At 44.3% G+C, this 23,096-nt stretch overlaps 1 protein-coding gene across 3 annotated transcripts in view; it reads left to right on the top strand.

Moving 5' to 3' along the window:
• Window positions 1-23,096, top strand: part of Srgap1 (SLIT-ROBO Rho GTPase activating protein 1) — a 274,632-nt gene that overhangs the window by 222,819 nt on the left and 28,717 nt on the right. For 2 of the 3 annotated variants that reach the window (XM_051170098.1, XM_051170100.1), the window contains exons 11-15: window positions 5,615-5,642; window positions 8,837-8,939; window positions 12,605-12,665; window positions 12,813-12,890; window positions 14,916-15,050. In XM_051170098.1, coding sequence (XP_051026055.1) covers window positions 5,615-5,642; window positions 8,837-8,939; window positions 12,605-12,665; window positions 12,813-12,890; window positions 14,916-15,050 — 405 coding nt within the window. Of the gene's footprint in view, window positions 1-5,614; window positions 5,643-8,836; window positions 8,940-9,426; window positions 9,461-12,604; window positions 12,666-12,812; window positions 12,891-14,915; window positions 15,051-23,096 lie in introns of all 3 variants that reach the window. The other variant, XM_051170099.1, reaches the window with a different exon arrangement.

Genomic DNA, 23,096 nt, shown 5'->3' with positions numbered 1-23,096 from the left:
TAGGCATAATAGGAAATAGATATAATCATATTATATTAATTTTTAATGTATTATAATGATACTGTGGTTATAAAAAAAGAATGTCTTTGTTCTTTAAAAAGAAATGCTGAAGCACCACAACATCCAGAACTTACTTCCAGATGGCATGGCTTGGAATTTTCTAAAGGAGACATACATACATACATACATACATACATACATACATACATACATACATACTACAGACACTTATGAAATCTAAGTGAAGGTGATCAGGACATCCTTTGTATATTCTTTAATCTTTTCTATAGGTTTAAACTTTATTTTTAAGCCTTTTTTATCTTTGAATACTCTTCATAAATAATCATGTCCTAGTTTACCCACCCCACCCCCTTTGGTTTTTTTGGGTTTTTTGTTTGTTTGTTTGTTTGTTTTTCTCATAATAAATTCTCCTTTCCTTTCCACTTTTTGCAAGTGCCCCAGTGCACTCAAGCTGCCTGGCTACCACCCCCACCCCCACCCCGAGCATAACTTCTCCTCAGTGTGGAGAGATTCTCTAAATGCTCTCAGACACACAAGTGCCCCCTCCAGCCAGCACTGAGAGCCACTGTGGCCATGGTGAGGTCGAGGGAACTGAGCTCACGCTTGGCACCATGCGCAGGGCAGTGTTCCTATGGCCTGCAGCCACGCTGTGAAGCTTTTATGGTAGTCATTCAGCATAAATTGTTGTATGTCTCCTAGAGAGAAGAGCCCAACTGGTTAATGTTATTCTCCATGTCATTGTTGGATCAGGCTGCATTTTGGCCTGTCGGCTGAGACCACTTGCCAAAGGCTGTCCTTAGCCACACTGTGTAAAGCTGTCATACCTCGTGAACACTAAGCCAGGATTCCTTTGTCTTGGAATTTCTTTCAGTGGGCTCCAGTGTCCCCATGACACAGCTTCGTTACGCTCAGTTAAGGCTGTGGGAGGGACCTGGATGGTTTGTCGTCAGGGTCCCATGCACATACTGGGTTACGGACCCCTGCTGCTCTTAACCTAGTGACTTCTGCCAGCCTGACAGTATGTCAGCTGCTGGCCACTCACTGCCGCTGGCTTGGACCCTCCAAGAAAAGCTGAGCATGGTAGACACAACCCACTCTTAAAAGATTCACCCTTTGTAAGCTTGCTGGCTTTCCACGCAAGCCCTGTTCGTGTTAATAGGCTTATAACAGAGGAGACTAACAGAGTTAATGAGGCCTGTCCCATGGAAAAACAGCCCGTAGGAAGGAATCCAAGTCCCATCTGGCTAAATAAGGTTAGTGGTGCAGGAGTGAGTGGTGTGTTTGGGGACTGGCTTGACATTTCAGATAGGAATACCTCTGAATTCTCCCAGACTTGCTGCAAAAAAAAAAAAAAAAAAAAAAAAAAAAAAAAACCTGCCTTCATAGTAAAACAAATAGAGCCTAGCCCAGGGATTTAGCAGTTGATCATCCACAGATGAAACTCTAACTACAGACATGTGTTTGGCCCGCCTTGCTGCCTGTTCTTGGCAGGCTACCAGCGGCCCCGTCCGTTCTTTGATTTACAACACAGCGAAGCAACTGGATCAGACTCTTAAAGCGGCATCCTCTAAGCTCAGAATCCCGAGACTTTAAAAAGCACCGTAATAGAAAGAAACATGGGCGCTGAAAGCCACGCTCTTCTCTCTCACCCCAACAGGGCCGCTGCGTCTTCGAAGGATATCATTTCTCTTTGAGTGGAAGCTAAGTTGCCCACAGTAAATGAGATGCATGGTCGTAAAACTGGGACACTGACTTTTTTTTTTTTTTTTTTCCCTAATCTAGTAATGAGCCTTTGTGGTCACATCACATTCTTTGTGTGAGGTATTTGGAGGTAAGAGGATAGAAACATCTGTACAATTTTGCTAAACAGAAAATGTGACAGTGGGAGCCAAGCTCTGTTACATTGTTTCTTGCAGTAAGCATAACATTTTTTTTTTTTTTTGACAAAGGAATTAAGTAGGTTATCTTGGAATAATCCATTGTCTGCCTTTGAGTAGGAGTACAAATATTCTTTCAAAAGAAAATCGGATTGTGAATAATTATGTCTTTTTACAGAAGCACCACAGTAGTCTATGATGTTAAGAAAGAAAAGGGGCTGGAAAATATCACCATTGGGTCTTCATCAGTCATTCATTAGGGGACAAATCGAAGGTGTATCTGTCCAGTTCAAGCTAGGTGTACTTTTTTTTAAGATTTTTTTTTTTTTAATTTTATATACATTGGTGTTTTTCCTGCATGTATGTCTGTAAAGGTGCCAGATACCCTGGAGTTGGAGCTACAGACAGTTGTGAGCTGCTGCCTTGTGGTTGCTGGGAATTGAACCCGGGTCCTCTGGAAGAACAGGCAGTGCTCTTAACCACTGAGCCATCTCTCCAGCCCCCAAGCTAGGTGTATTTTCAATATTATTCTATGGCTTTTTTTTTTTTTTTCTTCTCCCAAGTTGCCCCCGATCTTCATTTTAAATAAAATGCACTTCAGTGTGAAAAGTAATTCACTTCAGAATTCTGACGTAAAATGTAAGAGAAACCCAAAGAAGCCGCTTATCCCAGATTGCAGTCCCAGAACTTGGGAGGCAGAGGCAGGAGGATGCAAAGTTCAAAGGGAACCTGCAGTATGGAGCAAGGCTAATCTCCATCTCAGCAACCACCTCCCACCCCTGCAAAACAACCCAAGGAGTTGTTTGTACCAAGAAATAAAATTAATCCTGGATCCTTATCCCCTTCTGTGTGGCTTACATGGGGGAGGGGGTTCCTGTAGTTTTTAATAATTGAATAAGCTCCCAATAAAAGAGATTGAAATCTAATCCTTGGACCACTAGAAACTTTCACTTTTCTTTCGGAAGGCAAGTCTTCCTCACATGTGTGTTATTATCTATTAATGACAATAGTGATTAAGAAATAACCCCTCTCCCAAAAAAAGGAAAGAAAACCCCATTCATCAGTTGAGTCGGACTCAGGACGATTGTTTCCCAACACTCGCTCTCAGCTCACTATCCAAAATGTACTGTATTGGTTTTTAATTTTTTTAATCTCATACTATTGCCCACCAATGAAAGGAGCAAAATAACAGAGGTCATCTTGTCATTTATCTTTTTCTCAATTTAGGAAATAATTGGTTGGGATAATTGAGCAAAAATAGCAAATTTTCAGATGATAAAGCATTTTACTTTTAGTAATCATCAATTTCTCTACCATCAAACCACGTGAAAGTGATTAGACCTTGCGCCTCAACTTAAATGTATATTTACTAAATCTCATATTCATATATCTGTATAATCCTGTCTTTTTAACTGAATTCTTCATTATCTTGTGTTTTGTTTTAGCCATATTGGGCAGATAAAAGTATACATTGGGATCCACTGCCTTCTTCTAGGATTGTTCACAAGTTTTCCAAAGGGAAAACAAAAGTTGGTTTTCAGTGTGGATATGCATGTCATATATGTGTTTGTGTGGAAATGTGGACATGTGCATGCAAGTGTGCACGCATGTATGTATGTCTACGTGCCTGCGGAGGCCTCAGAGGACAGCACAGAATACCTTTCTTGGATCCCTCTGCGGCTTGTATTTTGAGACAGGATCTCTCCCTGAAGTAAGGAGCTCAGTAAGTGGCTAGGCTGGCTGGCCAGTGACCCCCAGGGAGCCACCTGTCTCGACCGACCACTGTGGTTAGAGACGTGCCACGATGCTCAGTTTTAGATGGCATTAGGATTTGAACTCAGGTCTTCATGCTTGCATGGCAGGAATCCTTACAAACCAAGCCACCTGTGCAACCTGGAAACTTAGCTGGGGTGTGTGTGTGTGTGTGTGTGTGTGTGTGTGTGTGTGTGTGTGTGTGTGTGTGTGTATTGAACTCAGAGCTTCTTGAAGGCTCAGCAAGTGCTCTACCCCTGAGCCACATCCTCACCCCAACCACGACATTTTTGTAAGGTAGCATAGCACAGTGCTTGGGACTTAAAATCTGTAATTAAAATGAACCTCAACCTTAGTGCCAGGCCCGCGGCATACTTAACCCACCCTGGGACAGCTTACAGGACAACTCTTAGGTGCTTAGTCTCTTTTGTAAAATTACAAAAGTAAGAGAAGCGACTTCACAGAAGTTATAAAAATTGCGAGGTAGCATCGTTAATATAAAGTGCTTAGGTCAGGTGTAGTGGTACATGCAAATACTGCCAGTAACCCAGGGGCCAGAGAGTTCTAGACCAACCTGTGTACTAAGGTTACACAGTGTCGATCTGTCTCAAAGTTAGTACATATAAAGTGCTAATATTAATGCTTAGGACATTTATTCAAACAACATCTGGCCTGTTCTCATTAGTACATCACGCTGAAGCCATGACAAAGCAGGCAACATGACAATACGATACGGACGAGCCAGATAGCGCCTCTACCTCCAATCCTTTGCTCAGCCTGGGTGGTCTCAGCCAGCTCTATGTCCTAAACACAAGTGCAACGATAGAGGTTGTCAGCTTTGTCTTCCCTCTGCCCAAGCCCAGTCTAGACCAGCTTCCCACAGACATGTCCTTTAAGATATCCATAAGGTGCCACATACCACACTCAGCTCACTTCAGCTCGGGGCTAGGAACTCATCTTGCAGGCACTTGTGGCGGCTCAGATCTATGTGAAGAAAGATGTCCTCTGATAAAAAAAATCTGTTGTCCCCCGTTTAATCAACACATACCAAGTATTTCACGTTCTGTGTTATTCAGGAGCAGATAATAGAGAGAAGGGCTCCCCTGCAGTCTGAGAGTGTTCACCCTACCAGCTAGTTGTCCGCTTGGCCTTGGCTTAGGGGTCTGAGTCACTGGGTCCGTGCGGTGGGCGGGGCTCACCTGTTTGTGCTACAGAAGGGCCTTTCTCTGCCAGCTGGAGTTTCCGACTCCTTCAGGTCCGTGTTGCCCTGAATAGTTCCACCCTCTCATGCCTTGCCACAGCCCTCTGTCCTGAATGCACAGAAGAGCAGGCAGCAGCGCTGGACACTTGCAAACTTGGACTGAATGCAGACCCCGAGCATTCTAGAACAGTGCAGTCCCATTATTTACAATAAGAAGGCCATGTGTATGTGGTATGTGTGAGAAGCAGCTGGTGGTTTACATAGCAGAACTCTGTGAAGCCTTTTAGCTTCCGGGGGGGGGGGGGAGCGCAGAATCTAGTATAACTGAATGCATCTGTACGTTACTGTCTGTGTCCATTCTTATTAGGGAACATAGTTCTATCCCAGTGCCCTGATTTTATCCCACGGAAAGAATGCCAACCTAGTCCAAGGGAATCTGAGTTCGCCCAACCCTGTGTGCTTTTCTGTCACAACCAAAACAGAGCAAACCTGCGGAGAACTGTTTGTTTGTTTTTAACTGTCTCAAATCGCCAAATGAAATATGTTCCTCTAACCTGTAGGATTTGTTAACTTTTGGATTGAGATTTTGTGAAAATAATGACTGAATTATTTGTTATCAGAGGCTATTCATCCTTCCTACCAGGGGATCTGTAACTCACCATGAACTCAGCACCCTAGGGGAACAGACAACATACACGATTATCAACTTCAGCCCACCAATCCCGCCTGACTTACTTACTTTGTTTTTTTTATTTTTTGGCAGGTCATAGAGCTGAATATATGACTACAAGGTAGGAAGATATTTTGTCGTTATCTGTGATCTTTCTCACTCTTTTTTTCTCCCTAACAAGAGCACTGGGTGACTATGGAAGACAGTCAGGGCAGGACAAAGCTTAGCGCCTTGAATGGTTGGGGCTCTCACCAGGTGACAACGTCCTGTCACATAGCTAAGATTGCCCTCAGCGGAATCATAAAGTTCCTTAGTAGGCAGCTGTACATGAGTTGGGCAGGCTTGGTTTTTCTAATCCCAAGCAACGTTAACTTTTTAGGTAGACTGAAGACACTTTTGGCGTGATAATTTACTTGGCAAGTGAAATGGTGTGTGTACCAACCTCCTTAGTAAATAGAAACAGTCGCCTACTTCAACACCTGCTACACTTTATACTGTCTAAACCTCACAGATCTGTAGAGATTTTTGGGGATGTTAGACCTCTACCCATAGACCTGATTTAAAACTGTAACTTCTAACACACACCATCTATAGCATATCCCTCTTCCCCTCACCCCTCCACCCTCCCTTGAAGTCCTGCAAAGCCTCTGCTGGAATGTTTGGAAGCAGATTCTGACTTGAGTTGGAGACCGTTTGCGGCAACTTTTGTTTCCCTACTGTGTCATTTGCCCAGCAGCCAGACATCACAGGACTGGGCATAGCAAGGCTTGGAGTGTTTGACACTTGAGTTCTGTTTGAGGCAAGAAGCACGTGATGCTCTTTAACGATAGTCTTCCAGTTTCTGTATCTGGTGCTTGGATACCCTGGGGCTTTGTTAATCCTGGAGGGACCATCCATGGCAGTTGGCAGATCCCCAGAGATGGTCAGAGCACAACTTTCCAAGTACAACTTTCCCATGCAAATTAGCTAACCCAGAGCTTGCTCTAACTGGTTCTTTCCCTTTGGAGAGGGGGTGGGCTGCAGGTTCACCTGCCTGGACACCCCAGTCTACCAGACAGCCAGGACCGCCCCCATTGCTGCCGAAGCTACCCAAACCATCCAAGCCGTACAACTCAGTTACTGTTTTCCTGCCTCAGTAAAGAGCAGCTTGCATCCAGACCTTCTCCTCCCTCCCTGTCTCCTGACCAGCCTTTGCACTGCCCACCTACTCCATGGCAGGGGCCAGTGCATGCCTGTGCCCTTGAGTGCTGACATGCAGTGCTGTCTCTTCATGGGAAGTCACTTCTTCATAATAAAATCAGCATTAGAAAATATTTTTAAGGGCTGGAGAGATGGTTCAGAAGTTAAGAGCACTGGTTGCTCTTCCAGAGGATCTGGGTTCAATTCCCAGCACCCACATGACAGCTCACACCTGCCTATAACTCCTCTTCCAGAGTATCTGACTCTCTCATAATGCAGGCAAAACATCAATGTACATACATACATACATACATACATACATACATACATACATACATATGAGAAATCAAGAAAAGAAAAGAAAACGTTTTTAAGGTAATGAGAAAGTGATGGCATCAAGGAGATCTGATGAAAGCTCGTTAGTTGAGCTTTTCACACCTGTCACGTCCCTTCCTTCATGTGCAGCATGGAATTTAGTGTATAAGAATACTTCAGAGCCTGACGTGGTGGCGCACGCCTTTAATCCCAGCACTCGGGAGGCAGAGGCAGGTGGATCATTGTTGAGTTCAAGGTCAGCCTGGTCTACAAAGCGAATCCAGGACAGCCAATGCTACATAGAGAAACCCTATCTCGGGGGTGGGGGGGGGGGTTGTGACTTCAGAATGTTAACTGTGGAAAGGCACAATTCTATGTGGTTGTAAAGGCTCCTTTTAAGCTCCCAGCACCACAGGACTTCGGGGGCTGCTGCTTGTACACCTCATTAGTCACAGCCCTCCTGCTGGGAGATCCTGAGAGTTTAGCCATGAAAGGCTGTATCAGCAGGCTTGTTCTCTTAGACACTCGTTGACTGCAGTGGTACTATCTAAAGGGAAGGTCTTCCGGGTTTCACATAGATTCTTGGGATTTTGTTTCCAAACTGGGCTTTCTGGATTTCAGCCAAATGAATGTAAAAGGTCGTTCGTCTAAAGAATCCAGCTTAAGAAAGGGCTTACACAGTCTGCACAGATACAGAAATTGAGTCTGGTCACCTAGCTCCTTCCTCTTCTCCTCTAAGGGAGAGCAGAGGAGACCACCTCATTTCGATAATGGTGCAAGTTGACTGGTGCAGGCTTTGCCAGTGATGCACATGGCACACTGGATGTGTACATGCCTGAAAGACTGGCTTATCCACTAAAGCAAGCAGGCAGGAGAGTCCAGAACAGCACAAATAGGTGAGATCTATTGTCCCACAGATATGAGGGCAAGGTCATCGTATTTCTACAGAAACAATAACTGACGTGGCCAGGTGGTGGTGGCACACACAGCATTCAGGAGGCAGAGGCAGGTGGATCGCTGTGAGTTTGAGGTCAGTCTGGTCTACAAAGCGAGTCCAGGGCAGCCAAGGCTACATGGTAAAACCCTGTCTCAAAACAAACAAAACTGATGTGTATCTGGGCACCACAATCAGAAAAACCACATTGACACCAAACCCTAATTTTCTCAGGGATGACCTGTTAATAAAAGCACTTGCATAAAATAAAATTCCAAAGCTGGCTGTGGTGGTGCACACCTTTAATCCCGGCACTCAGAGAGGCAGAGGCAGTGAAATTGCTGTAAGTTTGAGGCCAGCCTCATCTGCAAAGCAAGTCCAGGACAGACTACACAGCGAAACCCTGTCTCGAAAAACCAATTCATTAACTAATTAATTAAGGCATGAGGAAAACTGAATAGATGTGATGTTACCTGAATTGAAGAGTTATCATCTAGCTAAAAATATTTACTTTTAGAAATCTCTGGTTGCCCTTTTACAATTGTGTCTTAGTGTGAAATTTGTAAACAAAACAAAAACCTGGCTTTATAACATTTGGCTCAGAATAGCAATTTATAATACTTACCATTTTTAAGACACTACAAAAAATAAAAACACCAGCTCTGGCACATAGGAACACTGCAGTCTAAGTGAACAGCCCCTGTGTTTTTGATACGTAAATAAAAGCAAATTAAAGGAAAAGCGTGAGAATGTTTTTTCCTGGGCTCAAGGAGGGGAGAGGGTCGGTTGGGAATCCAGGGTCCCCTGGTTTTGTTATTTTTATACGACCTAAGGGTGTTTCATTTATTGTTTGATATCTGCTCAGTAATTATATTCCCTTCCCTTAGGCCTCCAAACGTCCCCCCTAAGCCCCAGAAACACAGGAAGTCCAGGCCCCGCTCCCAGTATAATGCTAAGTTGTTTAATGGGGATTTGGAGACATTCGTCAAGGTACCTGACCTCCATCCTTCTCACTATAATGGTCTCAGCCTCCTATGAGTGAGGCAGGCCATTATGTCCAAGTCTGTCCTGGGGCTCTTTGCTCTCCCAGAAAATCAATATAATATTTCCTGAAGTCGGAGAGGAAAGAATATTGGTATTGAAAACCTTGTGAAGAAAAAACAAAAAAACAAATACTGATGTTATTATCTGGGCAAGAGAAAAAGCACTCTTTTTCCAAGCCAAAAATTGTAGGAAAAGGAAAAGATAAACATGATAAACTATTTCATCTTTGATTGTGCTGATGGAGATGGCACAGCATTTATTTTTAAGTCCACGTTAGGCTCGCTCTGAAGCAAGGCACCAGGCGCTTTCTCATGACTTAAGGAATTCATTATATTGGATAAATTTTGTGCAGCCCTGAAGTCTGTATCTTGTATCTCTGCTGTGTTTACTCTCTGTCTCCTTTCTCATCCTCTATTTCTGATAATGCTTCTAGCCGGGGACGAAGGAACTCTCACGCGAGACATCAGGTATCGTGCTGAAGGGAGCTGAGGGCCGCTGTGCGCTGACGTCCCTTGCAAGTCATACCCATCCTTGGCTTTAACTAGCGTTTTTAAGCTCTTTAAAAGAAAATTGTTTGCAGTTGGACACTGGACAGTTTATACATAGGCGTCACATAGGAAAAACTGTGAGAAGCTGACGTTAATTGAAAAGGAATAATCCTTACCAATAAGAGTGAATAGATCAGTTTTAACCTAATGTGTTTGGCAAATGTATCCATTTGACCTAGGGAAATTCAATGCTCAATACCAAATACATGTTTAATATTGAATTATGGGTTCTAATGTAAATCACATGGAAAAGAGCTTTTCCATTTCATGAGATGGGCTACAGTGTTTTCGAAGACTAACTATAGTAGAAAAATCACATTGTAAATATTTTATAAGGTCCATAACTTGTATGCAATAGATATATTACCTTCTTTAAAGACAGATTTATTCGTTAAATCTGTGTATTAATGGTTAAAATTAGTTGCATTACTGTATGTGTGTGTACATTTGCATACAGAGGAAGAGAAATTAGAAGCCTCTGGGAGCCTTAAAAGTGAGCTTTGCCCCTGGGGTTAAGTGAAAAGCCGCCAAACAACCTAGACAGCAGTCACAAAGCCATTGCCTTGAGCCGTAAGCGCCTATTGACCCTAATTTAATATAAAGTTATTGCCAAATTGGACTTGATTATCTCGTTTCCCAGCCCAGAGCTTATAGGCAGGTGCTAGTTAAACAGAATGAGGGAAACAATAGAAGGAAGCCGGGGAGGGAGAAGGCGGGAAAGCCCCAGAGGCAGGTGTGAACCATCCTGTTCTCTTTGCTGGGGTAATGTGGGAACAGCAGCTTAAGATGATGCACATAGCAGAGATTTTGAAAATTCTTCACCAAGAGCTAACTGTGAAAGGCAAGCAAAGCAAGGAACTAAAGAAAGACTAAGGTGGTTACTGTGAAAAATCTTTTGTGTGAGCTGTGCAGACAGAAGCCTGAAGGGTCTTTGGTAGCCTGGGACCCAGGGGGACAGAGGTGTCTCTGTCTCTCTCTGCACCTTTAGAAAGGGCTTCTGAGCTCTCCCAAATTGCACCATGAAATGACAAGAGCAAAACCATCTTCCCATAGGGAACCGGAGACACAGCGAAGTGTTTAAAGGGTGGTAGCTGGAAGACAGCCCATAATTTCACTCCCTACAAAATATTTTCTACCCTAACCTCTGTCATCCATGAAATTAAATTAAGATGCTCATTATGTGTTTACTACAAAATGCACCATGTCTAAATGGAATGCTAATCTTTTCAAAAGATTAGCAACCATCTAAGTGAATGTCAGGACGAAAACGTTTACTCCATTACTGTGAGAACGCAGGGCCCTGTTCAGAGCTTTCTAAGTGCAAACAGTTTTCTTTTTATCCTTTATTCTTTGTCTTGATGCTAAGTCCAGCAGGGGTGTAAACTAATGCCCCCATTTCATCACTCACACTTCAATATTTGTTGCTCTTCTAAATCACAGTGTGACATGAATTGTTCATAAAACGTTACTTCCATTAAACCATTGCTTTGTGTCTTACAGACGATCCCTTCATGTATTCTGTAAATGTTGGTGTAATTACCCCACTGTCCATGAACTAACTAGCCTTCAGTAAAGTGTGTTTTGGTTCTTTTAAGGCTCTTCTTTAGGGAATTAATAAAACGTGTGCTCCTAAAACAAATGAGCTAGTTAGAGAAGCCTAAAACAGGCTCCAGAAGTAATTGGAACATTAAATGGTTTCTACACCAGTCGCCTTAAATGGAAATGGAGCCATGTCTTAAGAAGGACATGGAGCCGGGCGGTGGTGGTGCACGCCTTTAATCTCAGCACTCAGGACACAGAGGCAGGCGGATCTCTGTGAGTTCGAGGCCAGCCTAGTCTACAAAGTGAGTCCAGGACAGCCAAGGCTACACAGAGAAACCCTGTCTCAAATAAACCAAAAAAAAAAAAAAAAAAAAAGGACATGGCCCACTCTGGAGATGGTGGGGACCATGAAGAGTTTGGGCTACAGAGATGTGTAGTACTCACCCTTTCCCAGATGGACTGGCAATGTTAACACATCCCGCGTTGTCCTAGTCAGTCTGTTTAAAACCAAATTCCTAACTTTTCGGAATAAAACGTCTTACAGTGTGTGCCAGACACCAGAGAATCCCTTTCAAGTCCCACATTTCCTGGAAAGATCTAATTCCTAAAAGATCAGTCTTAAAAGTACATAAAAGAAAAAACAACACCATCCCCAATAATTCTTTTTAGCTCACGGAGTGCATGCCATCAGTACATGTTTAACTGGCCTCCGAGGCCCTGTCTTCTCATTGTCATCCTATACATATGGTTTTTTTAAAGCACTTCCTACATTTTCGTAGTAAGGGGTAGTAAGCATTTTACAAGGTGTGGACCAAGAAGGCCAAAGCAGTCGTCCATGTCTTCTTCCTTAAAGACAGGCTGTTTCATAAGGATAAGTAAGTTCTGATGCAGACTAAATATATACGTGGCATGCTTTCACTGCCTGCAGAGCAGTCTGTGACCGCCACCATGTAGGTGGTGTGGTCTCAGGGATGTGGTGGAGAGAGTCCTGAGAGGCAGCTAATGAGAGAGGGCAGATGCTACAATGGAAAGGCATGGCGCTCTTCTTACCTGCTTCACCCTGAGCGCCTCAAGTCATAACCTCTCAAATGAATTACTCATTTCGGCACAGAAGTTAAGGACAAGGAAAACGCATAAGTTACATTTTGGTTTTGTTGCTTTTGGCTGAGGCAGGGGCGTTACTGTGTATCCATTCTGGCCTCCAGCTCTGCTGCCTCCTGGCTGCTGGAGTTACAGCCACCATTTCCAACGTGAATTAGGCTCCAGGACAACTTGGAGCCTTCTTCCGGTAAAGGTATTTCATTTAGCTTGCTTCAGAACTGGAATGCACCTTCAGGAATAATTTTTTTTCACTCTTTTGTTGTTGAGTCTTTGTGGAGGATTTTGGAGGAGTGTATTTGGAAAAGATCACCTGACAGGGCGAAAGGCACTCACTCTAATGACTAAACAGTGAACCTTACTCCTCACGTGACTCCGCTGCCTCCTCTAATGGTTCCTGGTTTCCATCTCTCCCGCCCCCAGGACTCAGGCCAGGTCATTCCTCTCATTGTGGAAAGCTGCATTCGGTTCATTAATCTCTACGGTAAGCATTTATCACCACAGAATCCACACGCCAAGCAGGCAGTGGGGTGGTTTCAGTTAGGCGTGTCCTTTTGCTTGGGGCGGGGGGATGAGCAAGAGATCTGTAGGGCATGGGGGTTTCTCATGCTGTGCCTTCTGTTGTGCCTAGGTCTTCAGCACCAGGGGATCTTCAGAGTGTCTGGCTCCCAGGTGGAAGTGAATGATATCAAAAATTCCTTCGAGAGAGGTAACTGCACCTCTCCCTATAAGCACAACCTGTAGAACAATCACCCTCTTGTTTCCTGCTGGGCACACTCACTCTGCACAGCCCGAAAACCTCCATCCTTGCACGGGCTTCTTGGTGGGAGTCAGAGACTGACAGGCAAAGTTACTGTGCAAAGTAGAAAGGCCTATGAGCTTTGTCCCCCGGTTTAAGACTCACGTTGACTGTCCATGACATGTGTATCAAGGTGCTCCTTGACCAGGTTCTAGAAAAGGGGTAGGCTAGCCCGGGGGCCTAACATCTTGCCACCCTTCCTCTGACCTAGGTTGGTACCTTCCTTATTTTCATAACTGGCTGAGATTCAAGTTTTACTGAACTGTTGACAAGTACACTATAATTAGCAAAACCGCATACCAAGCTAGCCTCAGGAAGACCCAGAATTGAATCAGAGTCTCTTTTATTATTAATAGTGGGATTGGGCCAAGGGACTCCAGTCTTAGTTTGACTAGTTTCCTGGTCTGCCAAACTGCGGGGTGGTTAAGTGGTTAAGATGTGACCCTTAATGATGCTGTTCATTATCAGTGCTCCCCAGTTATCGTGACTTCCATTTTATCTCCTTCAGGGTTCATCTGTGCCTTTCCTCTGCTTGTCAGTGAGGGCAAAACATAGAATAGAGACAGCATGGAGATTTTTGCCGTGTGTGTGTGTGTGTGTGTGTGTGTGTGTGTGTGTGTGTGTGTGTCCCCTATTTTGCCTGGCCTAGAGTTACCATAAAGCCCTTTGAAGTTGGAAGTCTGGCTTGAAGAGGTAAACTTGGCACCACAATGTTTTTTCCTGTTTCAAAACCTCTGACTAATGTGACACATGGGACAGACCAGCCTCAGCACCAGCTAAGCATGCCACGCCTTTCTGTGCTGCGGTGGGAGCCAGGTGGAAATGGCTAAGCATAGACTGCTTTGTGGCCACCACAGACTGATGAATGCTTTGTTATTTTCTTTTGGAAATTCCTCTTGTCTTGAATACTGAGGAGAGGTGTTTTTATCTCAAATGGCAAAATAAAACGGTGGTTATGATGATGATAAATACAAGTGATTCTGCTAAGCTCATGTTCAGCAATTTCCTGCCCTAGAAAAGAAGGAAGAGAAACAAGGGCACCTGAGAGTAAACTCACCCAAAGGCAAGAGTGAGCTAAAGTGTAATGGCTGCTCTGTGACCTATGGGAAGGAAGGCTGGGCCTGCGCATGGGCAGTGGGATTTGACGTAAGCCTCTGCGCCGTATTGTTCTCCTGAAGGCGTCCATCTCATAGTCTTGCCCAAAAGGTGTGGTGCGCAGCCGGCTGAGTAACATCTTACATCCATTGGCCACAAAGGAAACTATAATTCTGCTTTTGATCGATTTTTTTAACTGTGTACTTTTCACACAAACTGTACTTTTTCAAATCCTCTGCCCTGACCCTAGAGTCTTCAACTGTTGAAAGCAGCTTTGAAATATGCTGTGACCCCCACTGCGCCACCTCGCCAAACACCTGCTTATGTAGTTCGCAGTCAGAGTTGGATATTTGTGGCCAGTCTTGCGAACCAGATCAACCTCAGCTGTATCTTTCTTCCAGACAAATTAAAACAAAAACAAAAACAAACAAACAAAAACAAAAACACTGAATATAGTTTTGGTTTTTTTTGTTTGTTTGTTTGTTTGTTTGAGTTCATGTCAACCTAAGCTTACTGACTTTAGTTTAAAAAAAAAATACTGGGTAAAATTATAAACCCTACAGTGTTTTATTTTAAGATTTGGGCAAGTTTATAAGGGAGCATAAGATGTTTTAAGCTTTATTTTAGCCAACTATTTTTAGGTTAATCACAGGGTAGGATATCTAAACCAATTATTTCAATTTTAGTACTATATAATCTTTCAGAAAGCATAATTAAAAGACTCATGTGCTGTGCGCACGCATGTGTGCATGAGCGCGCGCCCACGTGTTTGTGTGTGTGTCTTCACAAGTTTTTGTTAGGGGGAAAACAAGAATATTGTACACATAACTTTTTTTTTAGGTGAAAATCCTTTGGCGGATGAGCAGAGCAACCACGATATTAACTCGGTGGCCGGCGTCCTGAAGCTGTACTTCCGTGGCCTGGAAAACCCCCTCTTTCCTAAGGAAAGGTTTAATGACCTGATTTCTTGTGTCAGTAAGTACACTTTCCTCTTTTTCTTTTTTTCTCAGTCTTTCCTCAGCAGATTCCTCAGTAACCAACTTCCTGGAAAGGCAGCCGCCCTCATTCACCTACCCCTGTTTACTCCAGCACCACCAAATGTCTGAGGCCATTTGTTTACATTGTGGGGCCAGCTTGAGTGAGTCAGCCTCCCAGCTGTAGCCTCACCACCCTGCACTACTGAGTGAACTGTGCTTCCCAACAACCTCAGGCTTCATAGATCACCAGAAATAAAACAAAAAATTAAATTAAATTAAAATTAAAATATTTTTAAAGTGCCAGGCAAGAGGGAAACGATTAAACTTGGAAAGGTAGCCTTTACAGTCTTCATTTTCTCAATCGATATTAAAAGATCTTAGAATGTTCCTTCAAGGAATAAGGCAAAATGAGATAAAAGACCGATTTTATGGTACTAGGACACCAAGTGGTAATTACTTGGCAGCAGGGATGCAAGCCAATAAGCCGACCACGTGCAATATATTATAAACTAGTAGTCATCGGCTAAGCATCAGTATTTTTTCTTCAGTGGGGGATTTTGACACTTCACAGAGATCATTGAACACCATGACAGCAAGCAGCACTTACTAACTACAGTCAGGCTTCACTGGATCTACAAATGCAGTCATTCTCGAAGCCCATGTCCCCAGGCAGGAGTCCAGCTGACCTCGACCACGCATGTGTTCATAAGAATCAGATTTCACTCAACAATGAACCCTTCCCTAGTCTCTCCTCCCCCACCCCAAGACCCCCATCCTATCCCTCACCCCCAATTAACAAGTCCCTTCCTCACTGCCTCTGTGAGCTCCCTGACTTCAGGGTCGGCCCTCTCGCCCTCCCTTGTATCATCCCATCCTGTGCACAGGTTCAAACAGGTAAGTCCAGTCACGTGCTCTCTCCCCCTGCAGAAAGCCAAGGCGTACTTCCTGATACGGCCGAATCATACAAGTGCACTGAGCCTCTATCCTAGCTTCTCTGGTTGCTGAGCTCCCTCTGCTGCCATGCCTCACCCACCTGGCTAAATGTGCAGCTGTTGAAGTATGCAAACTAACCTAGCAAGCAACACATGCGCCAGGCCCTCCCCCACCCTTACTATCCTTGAGAGCCACTGCCATCTGCTATGAAGGCTCTGCCAACCTGCCAAGAATGCCAAACATCTTCCCTACACACACACACACACACACACACACACACACACACACACACACACACACGATGAGTCTCGGCCTTTACTGGTACTCTACCATATATATAGAAACTAGGGTTTCTAGTGCTCTGATAAAACACCATGACCAAAAGCGACTTGGAGAGGAAAGGGGTTATTTCATCATTTACTTCCAGGTAGCAAGCAGCCCATCGCTGAGGGAAGGCAGGACAGGAACTCAAGCAGGGCAGGAACCTGGAGGCAGGACTCAAGATGAGGCCGTTGAACAACAGCGCTCACTGACTTGTTTCCATGCCTTGCTCAGCCTGCTTTCTTACTCCCGCCTAGGGCCTGCCACATCAATTATTAAACAATAAAATGACCCCCAGGGCTTCCTGCAGGCCAGTCCAGTGTCGGGTCCCAGCCCGCTGGAAAAATTGAATCAGGTTTCACCTGAAAGAGGGAGTGGGGATTGAAAGTAGGATACAGAGACATGAGAAATCATGAATCAAGTCAGGAAATTTCTGATCAAGATTCACTTTATTGCCGACTATCAGGATCATATATAGGGCAAGGTCAGTAGGATTTATTTTAATCTCATTCACCCTAGCCCCTGGGCAAGAATACAATAGCCTAAATCGCTCTCTGTAGAACTTCCTAGTTCTCTGAGTAGTTCCTTGTAAGAACTTTCTAGATCCTCTGGGTGGTTCCAAGTTGAGACTTCTCTACTTCTTTCAAAGGTAAGTAGTCCAAGGATAGCCTAGAACTCAAGACCTGTGGTGAGGTAAAGGTCAGCAACTCAAAGGTCACAGCATACAGCCTAAGCACAGGATTTCTGACATGGCAGAATTTGGCATGGGTTCCCACAGTCCAGTAGGGACATTTTCTCAGTTGAGGTTCGTCCCGAGAGGTCAAGTCTGACACTTAAGTCCTTCTGTGGTCCCCGAGGACATACAACACATCAGCTGAAAAGCAACAGTTGGGCAGTGGCCATGGGCTACATGGCCACTTAGCATTACCAAGTCCTTTTACACTTTCAAGGGTGAGAAATGGTATTCCATTGTTGGCGTTAATAACTGAGGTCACTGAGTCAGTAAGATTTAGGTTCAAGCCAGGGGTGGTGGCGCATGCCTTTAATCCCAGCACTCAGGAGGCAGAGGCAGGTGGATCACTGTGAGTTCAAGGCCAGCCTGGTCTACAAAGCAAGTCCAGGACAGCCAAGGCTACACAGAGAAACCCTGTCTCGGAAAAAAAAAAAAAAAAAAAAAAAAGGTTTAGGTTCAAATCCTGATTTTGCAAGTTTTGTAAGCCTGGGCAGAAATTAATGTTAAATATTATCAAATAGTGTCTTGAACTTCATAGGATCTATGTGATGTACAAATTAGATAGTTCCTGTAATGTGTTTCACGTCACACTTGGACAGTGTCACTAGCTCTCATCACTTCTGTGACGGCTGTGCCTGAGGAAAACTCAGGTCACACACATCAATACCTGCTGCAGCCACCTTACCCAGCTATTCTACCAAATTTATTTTTCTGGCATAATTGCTTCAGACACATTTGGAAATTAAGTGATGTCTACAAACTGTTATAATGGTTCCAGGGTGACTTTTCCAAGAGAATCAGCCAAGGTTTTTCACAAAAGTGGGCTTAGCAAAGTACATAGACTATGAAGGAGAAAGTGAAACAATAGATTGAAATTTTTCTTGTTTACTCTGTGTGTGTCTTTGTGTGTGTGTGTGTGTGTGTGTGTATGTGTGTGTGTGTAATGGTGGGCACATACATCATGGTGTGCACATGGAGCTCAGAGAACAACCTGCGGGAGTCAGTCATCTCTATGGAATCCAGGAATCCAGTTCAGGTCATCAGATTTGCACTTCTCCCCATCGCCCTGGTGTTGGTGGGTTGTTTGTTGTTTGTTTGTTTGTTTGTTTGTTTGTTTTTGCAGTGCTGAGGGTCAAACCCGGGGCCTTGTGTTTTACCACTGAGCTACGTCCCCACTCCAAGACCCACTTCTTGCAGAAGACGTGCAAGCTTTCAGGCTTTCAGGGTGCACTGCTGCAGGCTGAAGCCTCACTGAGCTAGTGTTGTGCATAGGATGTGAATGTTTTTGTGAGTGCTCTGTTTACACACACTCCTACGTCCTGAGCAAGCACTCCGTTTCAGTCACGGTTTTTCTTAGTAAGTCTGACTTTTTTTTCCGTGCACGATTTTTCAGAATGGGAGGCTTTTCAAGAATGCACCTTGGATTATCTCCTTATGTAACATTCCCTTTGTATAACTAGCCCTTTTCTTCCGCTCTCTGTCCCCTTTCATAGGAGGAGACTCCTGGCTATTAAGTGATCTCCAGATCAGTGCTTGTTCCTACGAACATGACTATGGAATAGCTGCATTTCCCCTTACTTTCAATAAATTCTTTGAGGATGTATTATATTCCCTCCCTGATACTACAAAATTTGTGTTGTTGTTGTTGCTGCTGCTGCTGCTTCTGCTATGCACGCACAGAGCAGACAGACAGAGCTACAGAGCATAGATAGAGCGCTCCTTTCAGGAGTTGGTCCTCTCCTGCTCGGTTGAAGCAGCTGTTTCTTCACTGTGTATGTACCTCAAGCACACTCTTCTGCAAGGTTTGGGACAATTCCATCCCAGCCTCCCATCTCCCCATAACGTGATGGGATGCAGACCCTCACTGCTGTGTCCAGACTCTTAGCCTTTTAACTCAGATCGGTCACTGAACCCAGGTCATCTGGCTTGCACGCTTTCACCCAATGCCATAAACTTCTGACTCTTTGAATCAAACCGATGACTATGTCTTTAATATGCCAAGTTTTCTTATGGCTCAAAGACTTGATTCTTGCATTCCAAGAAACTCCAAATCTAGCAAGAAAGAGAATATGGTTATGAATGAGCGCGGTGTAAGTTAGTATTGCTTAGGGGGGAGAAATCTCAGTAGTAGCTCATTGTCACCTATGACGTCATAAGCATTGCAGTCGTTGGCTTTGATTCTCCTATTAAGGCCATTTCGTGTGACAGCTCATACGGGAAGGTCTCTTTTTTCGTCATCCCTGGGAGCTTATGTAAGTTCCTGAAGCACCCTCCACTCTTTGCTTCCCTATTCTTGGATTGTGTTTGAGAGGAAAGACTCTTGCCTGTGTGTGTATGAGTTACTGTCCTACCCCTGTGCCTCCGAAGAGCCTTGCCCTTGGGACACTTAGATGTGTGTGGTAAAGGGGGATTTGTAACAGTATTCTCTGTAGTTAATGTTCACAGTCCAATCCCCAACTCACCAGACAAGCACAAGATAAAAATCAAATTAACTAGACATTGGAAATGATAAGCTTCATAGTTGATCAGTTTCTCACCCAAACGTTGTTTTTGGCTTTTGCTGCTGCTGCTTCTTCTTCTTCTTCTTCTTCTTCTTCTTCTTCTTCTTCTTCTTCTTCTTCTTCTTCTCTTCTTCTTCTTCTTTTTCTTCTTCTTCTTCTTCTTCTTTCTTCTTCTTCTTCTTCTTCTCCTCCTTTTTTTTTTTTTTTGACTGCCTACTTTCTGAATGGCTGTGTAGATTTTCCACATCACACTCGCTGTCTGGGCAGCTTGCAGCTCAGCATTGCTTCATGGCTCTGGATTCCTGGGCAATAGAGCCAAGCAATTATTCAAGTAAGGCATGGGTTTTTCCTGGCCTGGTTGCAGCCCAGATAAAGCATTTGCACTTTGTTTTGCATACCATATTGTTGCTATTTAAGTGACTTCTTGGACATGAGAAAACATTTTTATAGCAGTTTTTTTTTTCCTTCGTCACAGAGAGAACTCTAAAAATACACAAAAGGCACACAGGACAACATACTGTCCCCTATAATCCCCTCCCAAAGAGAAGCAGTGATGTTTTCCTTCTGGGCATCGGTGCATGTGTGTGCACACAGTACTTTTGAAGGCAGCGTGGATATATCCTGTCCTTACGGCTTGTGGTGTGCCTTCTTTCTAACATGACAGGAGCCAGTGACCCAGTGACCTCCCTATAATCAATCACCCAGTTTTAACAATTACTCTTGCTTGGTAGACCTAGCCCCACTGGCCTCAGCTGTCTCTCCCCTCCCCCCAGCCCCCGTGACATAATATCACTTGTCTGTGTGCACATATCTCTGGGGGATAAGGAATTCACTGTTTTCTGCCGAAGTTCTTATCACAAAACAGTAGATGGCCATTTCAAGGAAGTTAGAAATGGTTAGAAACATGTAGAACAAAATACTGCCCCTCACCGGGCGTGGTGGTGCACGCCTTTAATCCCAGCACTTGGGAGGCAGAGGCAGGCGGATCACTGTGAGTTCGAGGCCAGCCTGGTCTACAAAATGAGTCTAGGACAGCCAAGGCTACACAGAGAAGAAACCCCAGTCTCGAAAAACCAAAAAAAAAAAAAATATATATATATATATATATATATATACTGCCCCTCATAATCCCACTGCCCATTGTAAAACAGTGGCGTGGACACAACTGAGAGACACTTGGTGTGTGGTAAACTTCATGTCATATGCTAACATAGGAGGTCACCCTGATAACACTGTTATATGCTCACGTCAGTGACCCTTCCGAACCATCAAATGGGTGGTCCATGCTTTCACAACTAGCTTTTGGTATATAGTTAATCCGTGATCACTGTTGAAAATTTATTTATGGTCACTTGCGTTAAGAAGCCATATTGTCTTCAAAAAACCTTGGTGTAGTTAAACCGCCAATTACTGTGGTGACTTCAGTGAGTTTCACTATTGAAAAAGTCATCCAAGCAAGATCATAATTTGCTTATAAGTGATTGTTGGCACATCCTATGAAATATTAAAATTGAATAATGGTGTCAGATAAAATAACAGATGGGAATGAAGCTTGTGTGTCATCCGCTATCATGTGTAGTCAATAAACAATTCTCTTGGAAAAGAAAATTTGTAAAATGAACTAAGAACATCCATCAGTCCTCATGGCCACTCTCCCAGTGCCTTCCTGCTTCTGCACATAGTACTGACATGCATGACATACATATGTAGTACTTCTCACAGTATATGGTTCCTCCATTGAAGAGCACAGGATACGAGGTTTTCATCTGCTCATGGGATTATACAACCATTGCCACGATCGAGTTGAGGACATTTTCATTATCTCGGGGGGGGGGGGGGGCGCGGGGACTTAGCGATCACATTCCATTCAGCTGTAGCCATGAGCACCCCTGACCCTTGCAGCCACTGAGCTGCTTTCTGTCTCTATAGAGTTGCCTTTTCTAGCCCTTTCATATAAATGACTCGTCTGCCCTGATGTCCTCAGAACTGGATCTTTCGCTGAGCATGTATGATCTCCAGGCATTCATTCTTCCGTGCTGGAAGATGATGCTCCGTCGGATGAGTGCACCATTCCTAGGCACTCTCAGTAGAAATCCGTCATTCCACATTACAGCTAATCAATATGAAGTCTCTCTTTGAAATGACAAGAATATCCTAAAATTGATGGAGGTAACGTGAAGCACTGGTGTGTTACACTCAGTAAATTCATCATTTAAATGGGTACATGTATGTAAGTGCAAGTACCCATAGAAGCCCCGGATTAAGGTTCCCCGGGAGCTAGAGTGAGCCACCTGAGAACTGAACCCAGGTGCTCTGCAAGAGCAGTAAGTGCTCTTAGCCACCGAGCCATCCTTCTAGCCCCCGAGCTTTTGAACTCTTCCGGGCACTGTATGTTATGGCTGTTATAAAGTGTCTGCTTTTTCTGACACACACTGTGGCTTTCTCTCTGATTCCACATTTCTCTTTGTTGTCATAGAATTGCATTCTTGGGAGTTCCTTGATCTCTAAAAATGCTTAGTAGCCAAGTATCTGATAGGTAAAGCTTTCTCACACTTTGCAACTGAAGACTCAGTTTCTCTCCTGCACTCAGTATGATAAGACAGCAGATCTGGGATTATTAATCGTTCTTTATGAGTGCTACTGTCTGACACCAGGAGGAAGCAGGGGCTTCGTGCGCAGAAGTCAGCCTGCTCACAGCTGCTTCATCTCTTAGCTGGGAAAGTCAGATAAAGGTGAGGCGAAGATCCTTCTGAGTGTGTTGCCACACACACCTCTGTTTTTCTTTGCCTTTTATTCACACAAGTGACTGATTCGTCTCTCGCTTTTGGTAGTTCGAACCTAAGCATACCTTGAGATGGGTAACCGGGTCTGGAGCTCAGACATACACATGTGCCTGCTTTTAGCGTTCCTTTCCGTGTGTGACCACCAAAGGCTTTCCCTTCCTTGTCTTCATGTCTAAGGAGAAATTTCCATCTTGCGGTTTAGTATTTGTTTCCTGGCAGATGACCACTCTAGTGAAGAGTGCCCCTGAAGAACCAGTATGAGGGGCCAGTGGCCATTTGATCTTGTTGCTATTTCCTCAAGTAGCTCCAGTTTGGGGGCGTTTTTCACACACGTGTTCACAGAGCTGTGACCCTGCAGTACTTTGTGGTCAGGAGGCTGATGTGAGAGCCCTGAGTTGCTATTAGGAGAACATAAACTCCCCTTGGGAGCTTTGCATGTATGTGCCACTTTTCCCTAACTGCACGAGGTCTTCGATTGTGGGTGTAAAAACCCGGCTTAGAAAGAAACCAAATGAAGAACCGATTTTCCTGACACCCCGTGTGCGGAGAATAAAAGAGCCACCTTTATGTCCATGGTGGCTGAAGGGACGTGAATTGCCAAACTAGGAGCACACGTTAATCGGTGTGTTGGAGGTGACCACAGAATCAGCTTGCTAACTGCACTTGGGAGAGGATGTGAGCTGTTTGTAACAGAGCTGAGCTCCTGTAGGCTGTGCGCACAAGCCTCCTGGGCAGCCCACCAGGAAACATCTAGGCAGCCATTGTAGGACCTG

Source organism: Acomys russatus, chromosome 28, assembly GCF_903995435.1.
Source record: "Acomys russatus chromosome 28, mAcoRus1.1, whole genome shotgun sequence".
Classification (NCBI taxonomy): Eukaryota; Metazoa; Chordata; class Mammalia; order Rodentia; family Muridae; genus Acomys; species Acomys russatus.
The sequence above is the reverse complement of the archived record's forward strand: the minus strand, read 5'-3'. Positions and strand labels throughout refer to the sequence as shown.